At 39.2% G+C, this 8819-nt stretch overlaps 1 protein-coding gene across 1 annotated transcript; it reads right to left on the reverse strand.

Annotated features, from left to right (window-relative positions):
- Positions 1-7507: 7507 nt before the first annotated feature.
- On the reverse strand, positions 7508-8298 carry LOC105038172 (chaperone protein dnaJ 11, chloroplastic). The gene has a single exon (XM_010913884.4). The coding sequence runs from the start codon at positions 8191-8193 to the stop codon at positions 7810-7812; it is 384 nt and encodes a 127-aa protein (XP_010912186.1). The 5' UTR covers positions 8194-8298; the 3' UTR covers positions 7508-7809.
- Between the last annotated feature and the right edge of the window lie 521 nt (positions 8299-8819).

The following is an 8819-nucleotide window of genomic DNA, read 5'->3' on the forward strand; positions in this document are numbered from 1 at the left end:
CAAAATTTTTGGATTTATCTTCTTTTGAACTCCTTAGTAAAGCCTTGATGCCCCTATGTTCCCAATTTTCTTTGAAAAATCTTAGCATGTTTCTGACTCATGTTTGAGTCAACTCAAATTAAAATCTGAGTCAACTCAAATTAAAATCTGAGTCAACTCAAGCTTGCGTCAACTTGAGTGTAGGGATCACAACTTTTATAAATAGACCCAAAGAACTTTCTTGTGCCCTAACTACTCCCAAAATAGTTCCTTGAGCATTGTTTCCTTCCCAAAACCCCTAGAAATAGTTCCTCTAGTGATTCCTGCCATCTATTTGCCATTCCTTCCTTTGATTTCTTTCTTGATTCGGCATGATAGTTTCTAAGATGCAAGCTATGTACAAATTGAAGAGATCTTTGTTCGACGCCGCTAAGGAAAGAAGGTCCAAGGATTGGACTGAAGGAGATTTGATTTAAGGAGAAGAGCTGAGTTGATATGAAATCGAAGTTGTGACGGAACCGAAGATTGAACCTGAGGAACAAGGCATTGAAACCCCTCCACCTCCTTAGTCCACACCGACAGGAAACATGGCAACAAGGGCAATTGCAATAGGAAGAAAAATAGATTTTGATTTCTTGGAAAAATATGGTTTTCCAATGGGTAGATGGATCAAAGCCATGGGTTGAAAAAAATTTTGCACAATAGATCTATCCACGTATCCTCATTTGGTGAGAGATTTCTGTGGAAATCTAAGGAGAGGTTCTGGAGGGTCTGCGTCGTCTGTGAAGGAGATTGAGTTTGAGATTATAGAGAAGAGACTTGCTTAGATATTTGGGATACCTTGTGATGGCATTGTACCTGAAAGGCTACCTGATAAGAAAGAAGGGTTTAGGGTTATTGTTGGGAGAGATGATATCATAGGTGATGTGTTAGCCAACACCCTAACCCTAGATATGAGGTTGCTGCATCATATGATTGGAGGGATATTCATCCCTAAGCTTGGGAGATATGATTTTATTTTTGAGAGGAAGCTTATGGTTATGTCCTATATTGTTCATGGTATGCCTTTGAATTTGCCTAGAATCATGATGCATTAGATGAGAGAAGCTGTAGCAAAGAAGAAAGTTTGCTTGCCTTATGGTATGCCCCTCATGAGAGTCTTCTTAGAAGTGAGAATTCTTTTGGAGAATAAGACATGCAAGAAATGATCCAATCTTGATATCTATGATGACAAGACTCTGAACAGAATAGTCTATAAGCTTGTTAGGAGCAGTGGGTTAAGAAAGTCTTAGGTCAAGAGAGATGGAGTGTAGCAGAGGTTGGAGAGCCTTCTACTCCCATTGTTCCACCACCATCATCGTTCTCTCCACCTTCATTTGTACCTACCTCAGCTCCTGTGTCACCTGCATCTCCTACAGCACCACTAGCTTCACCTCCTATGGCTTCCACTCCTCACCTAGTAGCATATGATACTGTATTTCTTGAGAGACTGGCCGATTTAATTTCTACGAGAGTGAGTGTAGATGTGAGGGCTCTGTCTAATAGAGTAGATAGACTTTAGATCGAGATGAGAACTATCTCTAATGGATTGACTGCCATAGAGCAGACAGAGTCCAAGCCCAAGGCACTAGTTGATTTATCTGATTTGGCTGGAGAGATTGCCAAGCTTAGGAGGAGTTTCGAGTCTAAAGGCACCGAGATGTAGTCAGTTATCAGTGGACTCAGTTGATCTTAATAGATTGGGATCTTATCTGTACTCACCTCCATGGGCACCTTGATTAGCATGATTTAGAGGACTGTCTTTGGAGCAGTACCAACAGCAGCAACAATAGATGCAGTATCATCAGCAGCTACTGTCATAGCCAGAGCTTCCACATCTCATCCCACCCAGTCTACTCCCCATCCTAGTCAGCCTTCTACCAACCAGACTCGACCTCCCTTTTGAGTCTATACCAGGGCTGGTGTAGGGTTCTCAACTTCATATGCGATTGGTCCATCTAGTAGGACCAGAAGCTGAAGGACTGGACCCTCCACTTCTAGGACTAGCTCATCTAAGACCTTGGAGATCCCTTCTGATGATGAGCAAAGCTAGTTTTCTATGGCTGTTTAGATTATTTACTACAACTTTAGGCTATCTTGTTGATGTATTGACTTCTGATGTATTGACTAATCATATATTGACTCTAGTTGGTGTATTTATGTATTAAACTTATGTATCGAGCCTATTGTATCTTGGTATACTACTCTTACTGTTTTGTGTAGTACATTTATTTTGGTTGATACAATGTAAAGCTCATGTTTAATCTAATGAATTTTGGTTTCTAATCTTTCGATCTATTGTTTATCTCATGATGCATATATATTCTGATTGATGACAAAAAGGGAGAGTAAGGACCATGTATATGAGCCATGATACTCCATGATACCTTAAATATATTGGCTCTATTACTTAGCTTTGTTACTTGTAAATATTGCTAAATATTGCTTTGATACTCCTATATATCACTACTCTGATAGCTTCGATACTTCTATATTTTACTTTGACAATAGTACTGATACTCCTATATATCACTGCTCTGATAGCTCTGATACTTATATGATATTATATTGATATGATATTGCTCATATAAGTATAAATCAAGGGAGAGCAAGAACTAAAATAAAAAAAGAAATTATGCTTTGATTTTACTATGCTTTGACTTTATTTCAGATTTTTCTTCTTAGCCTTAACTTAACTTGATTTTGGTATCACAATTTATATCATTTGCTCATATACTTAAAATTTTGTCATCATCAAAAAGAAAAAGATTGTTAATCTCAAAGTTTGATTTTGATAAATAATAAAATATTTGAGTATATAATAGAACTAATAATCTCATAAAATTTATATTTCAGGAAGATTGTAAAAGCATCAAAGAATATTTCATAATGGGCAAATAAAACTCAAATGGGAAGTATTTGAATGCCTTCCTACTGTAAAAGGATATAAAGATCCAACTGGAAGAGAATCCCAAAAGGTGAAATCAAAAAAGCCTCTTAAATAGAAAAAATTCAAAAATTTTTCATTGAAGGCTGTTCGAATCGACTCAAGTTGAATCCGAGTAGACTCGAACTAAAAAAATAGAAGAAAAAAAAGTTCTGGCATGTAAATATTTCAGCCGACACACTCTTCAGTCGACTCGAGTGCTATCCGAGTCAACTCCAATAAAGAATGGCAGAAAAGTAATTTTTTAAAATTAAAAAATTTGAGTGGATTCATTCAAGTCAAAGTTCTCAGAAATGACAAAAGATAGTATTTTTCAGACTTTTGGCTTGAGTGGACTTGAAACTGATCGAGTTGACTCGAAGGATATTTGATTCGACTCAAATTTTATCCAAATCGATTCGAAGTCTAACAACTAGTTCTGTAAAATTTTTAAAAAAATTTAAAAATATTTTCAACAGTTCTATTTCATATTTTAATAATCAAAAATAACTTTTTGGCCCTCTAAATGGTATAAAATATCCATCAAACTCATTGAAGATCATCAATACCTGAGAATCAAAGAAAAAATAAGAGACAATAAGAAAAAGCCAAGAGCATTAAGTAGTATGCATTCATTCCTTAACCACCTTAAACATCAAATCAAAATAGCCTTTTCGGCAAGAAGACAAGCTCCTCACCTAAAAAGCTTCCTCAAAAAGAAATTCCACAAGCTTCATTGACTTTCATTTGCTCATTAAAGGAGCTCTTTATAGTTGTATTGCTTTCATTTCAATTTTTTTTACTGTACTTGCTTTAATTGAAGATTAAAGCAAGGGGATAAGCTCATTCAAGTCTTGTAATTAGATTGTAAGCCAAAGATTGACTTGGGTTAGATTTTGGTTGGTATCCCATGCAAAACTAATTGGATAAATAGTGAGCCTAGAAAACTATTTGGCTGTAATCTTAGATAAATTGTAGTAAAATTTTTAAAAGATTCTTGGAGAGTGGATGTAGGTATTGGGATACACCAAACCACTATAAATTTTATAGTATATGTGTGTTGCTTTCCTCTTCTATTGCTTTCCATTTCTCTTATATCTTTGCTTGCTTAATTACATCATCTGCTACTCTCACTCATTTTACTATTTTGTAAAAATTGCACATAATTATTTTAAATTTTTAAAAATCCAATTCACCCTCCCCCTTCTTGAGTTGTCTAGCTAGTAATATACTTGGTTTTTTTTTTTTGGTAAGAATTATAATTGCTTGATTTGTTACCTTGCAACATAAAATGATAACTTGGTCATTACTTGCCATATAGATACCAAGATTAATGGTGGAATTTAGATCCTTCTCATATTCTACCTTATCAATATTAAGGTGAAAGCTAGGTATATAGATACCTAGTGATGGTGCTTCCACTAATTACTTGCCACTAATGATTTTTTAAGGTGATGGTGCTGCCACTAATGACCCTATTATATTGTATTTAACTGGAGAGAGCACCTAAGGAGGCTGCTGGTTGATAAATATAGCCACAACTAAATTTCAGCAAGATAATCCTATTAGCATAGAAAGACAATCAGTCATTATAATTACTTGATTTTTTTTAGTAATTATAATTACTTGATTTGCTAGACTTACCTTGCAACATAAAATGGTAACTTCGTCGTTACTTGCCATATAGATACCAAGATTAATGGTGGAATTTAGATCCTTCTAGTATTCTATGTTGTTAATATTAAGGTGAAAGTCATGTATTAATTAAATTACTATATTAATTAAAATTATGATTCTTTAAGGTGATGGTGCCACCACTAATGACTCTATTATATTGTATTTAAATATATCTTAAACGCAATACTTTTCTATTTCTTATTATATGTAAGTAGTATTACGATCTTGTTATTTCATAATAATATATTATTTTATGATATCAAAATTATGTTTATTCTATGTTGTATTTCAAGAATAATTATAAAAAAGAGAAAACAAGCTTATAAAGGAGAACCTAGATTATGGATCATGATGGGTCGAGTATATGTCAGGCAGGCTATTACCCATATTCGCTTTGTACCTGTTTCGGGGTGGGGCATGGGGGGAGATTCTTGGGGTGGATGGGTAAAGTTAAAAGGAGTAGGTTGGATGGATTTATTGAATTGGGTTAAGTTACAAAAAAAATCCATTTTTTACAAAAAAAAATTATTTTTTACATAAAAATCAATCTTTTTGGCTTTGGGAGGGGATTTGTATATAGATTGGGTTCATGGTAGATTTTATCATTATTCGTATCCATCTTGGATCAATTGTGGACCGGATAAAATTCATCTTATTCAAATTGGATATTCGATGGAGCAGAATAAATTGCCATCCCTAATCTAAATAGTGGTGCAAGGTTTGATAACATTATTGTATGTATCATTATTACATCTTTAGGTTGCATTTGGTGTATCGCCAGGCAATCTTGGAAGATAATATAGATTGCCTCAAGATAGATTATCACCAATTAAATTGCTAGTAATATTGATTATTGTATTTGGTATATGCATGTAATATTACAGTAAAATTGCTAAAAATCTTGATTGACATGTTTGGTATGACAATTAGATTATCGATAATATAAAATCAAAATTTTCAAATACCTCTAAGTTCCATAATTAAGCTAATTTTTTTTATAAGGCTAAAAGCATTCTCTATGGGTCATAGGTGGAGGACCTGAGGGGTGGGGGTGGGTGCAACTAGGTGGTGTGTCACATGGGTGGGGGTGGGGTGGCGTAGAGAAGTTGCAAATAGCGATGAGTGGGGAAGGGGTGGTGGCATAGAGAAATCATAGGGGAGGTGGGGAACCATGGGACCAAGGCGTTGAGGAGGGGGGTGCCACAAAGAAGCCACCAGGGGGAGGGGATGGGGAACCATGGGAATGAGGCGGTGGGGCGGTACTCGAGGGGCGGGGTGTGGGGAACGGTGGGATTGAGGGCGAGGAGTGGAACCAGGGGGCAGCGTAGTAGGGTGGTGTGTAACGGGGAGAAGCCATGGGCGCAGGGGGGTGGGTCGGCATAGAGAAGTCACGAACGGTGGAGGACAGGGGAGGGGGGTGGCACAGCAGGGAGGTGTGTGATGGAGAAAAGCCGTAGGTGCGAGGGGATGGGGTGGTGCAGAGAAGTCACAGGCGACAAAGAGTGGGGGTGGCATAAAGAAGCTATTGGGGAGGTGGAGAACCATGAGACCAAAGCATCGGGGAGGGAGGTGTGAGTGGAGGCAGTGGGGAACCACAAAACTGAGGGTGGAAAAGCAGCACCGGAGGGGGGGGACTATGGGATCGAGGGCGAGGGGCGGTGTTGGGGGGGGAGCGGTGCAGCAAGGTGGTGTATGATGGAGAGAAGCCACAGGGGGGTGGCACAAAGAAGCCGTAGGTGTTGGAGCGGGGGTGAGGGGATGGCGTAGAGAAGTCTAGAGACATAATGGGTTTTGAGTGATTTTTTTTTAGGAATAATTTTATCTAAAATTTTTTTTTATAATTTTATCAAAAAAATAATAATCTGGATAGGCACCCCTCTCCAAAACTATCTATATTATCACATGGGAAGCAATGTAGATTACCAAGATAATTTAGATTATTGTAAATAAAGCATACCAAACACAACCGTCTGGTGGGCCCATTTTAAATTGCTGACAATCAAGATAGATTGCCAGTTCTTGATGCCAGCTACCAAGAATAGCCTTAAAACTTGTAAGAGATAATTTTCACTTCAATAATTTTTTTTAGAGTAAATTAGAATGATCTTTCTCAAAGTTTGAGTTAATTACAGATTTGCATCCAATCTTTTGAAAATATACATTTTACTACCTAATTTTTTTTACTATATGCATAACACGTAACCCCCTATGAATATTTTTTTATTAAATAAATTATCAATCTATTTGATAATTTTTACAAATATCATCAACTATCTAATCTATTTGAGTCGTAAAATATTTTATAATATTTTTTATTTTTTAAATTTTAAATTTTTATATTTGATCAGAGGCTTATATGTATATTTACAAATATTAGGTGAGAACATGTAATTATCCAAAATCTTGAGAGGGGTCAAAATAATTTAATTTTTTTTTTAATTTTTTTTTGTCTTTTATATATCATTCTCGTGGAACAAGACATTCTTAACATATTCTCTCTGGCTAGCATTTTGTTAAAAGTCATGGTTCATGGCCGTTAAAGAATGCGAATTTTTGTTGTACATCATATGGTATGATATATAGCACACCATCCATCGCATAATGGATAATCATGAATAAATGTGAACCATATGGTGCATGCTGCATGTGGTCGCACAGCAATCTATCACGTGATGGCGGGTATCACAGAGAACCCGCGCTTTATCTCAAAACCATGGATCAAAAACAGAAAGACATCTATTGTGGCTATTGGTCTTCTTTGCCCCCAAAAAAGGTAAAATCGACAATATATAAGTTCACTTTTCTTTGCTTTTTTTTTTTTTTTTTTTTTTTTGATATGCTCAATTACTCGCAGCGTCTAAATCTTAGTCCTCGGAGTGGAGAAGGTGCAAAATTTTCTCCGTAGTTAAGAGATGTCAGCAAGGATATGCCTCGAAGCTTTACATTTTCGCTGCTCGCGCAACCACGTGCGAGCTTGGAAAGAAAAAATAAAAAATAAACAAACCCCACCCCAGCCCATCAAGTTTTTCTTTTTGGACCGGCATGTCGATGACCCATTCAGATGCCGCCACGTTGCAAGGTCGGTTTCCACGCGCTTCCCCCCGCGCACCTAAATCTGGACCGGGCTCGGGTCTCTATCCACAACCGAACCGTTCCCGTTTCGGTAGATCTCCAGTCAGACCGGCCGCCTACCAGCACTGGTCCGTCTCCCATCGCCGGGACCGCAGCGGCCCCGTGACCGGGAATCCCAGCCGCCCGATGGAGAGATCGTACCGCGCCCTCGCCGTCGGGTCGGAGAGCGTCTTGTACGCCCGGTGGATCTCCAGGAAATCCGCTCCGCCGGCCGCCGGCGCCACGTCTGGGTGGAACCGCTTCGCCATCGATCTGTACGCCGCTTTAATCTCCGGGGCCGACGCTGTCTCCTTCACCCGCAGCACCTCGTACAGGCTCTTCGCCCGCCTCACGGCCGTCGACACCTCCGCTATGGCCACGAAGCTGCGCGCCGTGCGGCGGCTGGGGGAGGCAAGATTGGGGCAGGAGCTCAATCCTGCAAAGCTTAGGGTTCCGGCCATTTTGGAAGGTTTTAGGGTTCGAAGCTCTCTCTCTTCCCAAGGGATTGGAAATTTGGATTGCTGAATAGGCGATGTTCAGAGGGAGGGAGGTAGTGGGGGGGGTTTATAAAGGGGGAGGCGACGGGTGCCGTCCGATCGGTGGATCATGATCTCCTCTATGCGCGGTTTATTGGATCTGCCGTCCGTTGGGTTCCGAGCGGAGTAATTGGAGGTAGATCATGAGGACCGCATAGAAGGTTTTGTACGCGTGTCCATTTCTCGATTTTGGCGTGTGCTGGCACGCGGGCCCTGTTTCTAGAATGCGATGAACGTCGACGGCTCGGCTAGGCTCGGGCTTCCCCTTGGCATGCCTGGCGCGATTAATTTGTGGACGAGAAGTTGACCGTTGGATCAGATGGATTACAGAAACCTAGCGACAATTTTTTGAAGAATTCGTGGAATGATTAAGAAATAATGAATTCTTTTTAATTCGGAAGATTCTGGGAATCCACGCGAGACCCACGTGCGATGAACGAAAGGTTGGATGGCCTCCGCGCATCTTAACATGGGGTACATCATATCTATCGTACACCGGGAGTTGTCAACACTTGGCAACGTCACGCGCCCGCAGGAATGCGAGCTTTCTG

This window comes from Elaeis guineensis, chromosome 1 (genome assembly GCF_000442705.2).
Source record: "Elaeis guineensis isolate ETL-2024a chromosome 1, EG11, whole genome shotgun sequence".
NCBI lineage: Eukaryota > Viridiplantae > Streptophyta > Magnoliopsida > Arecales > Arecaceae > Elaeis > Elaeis guineensis.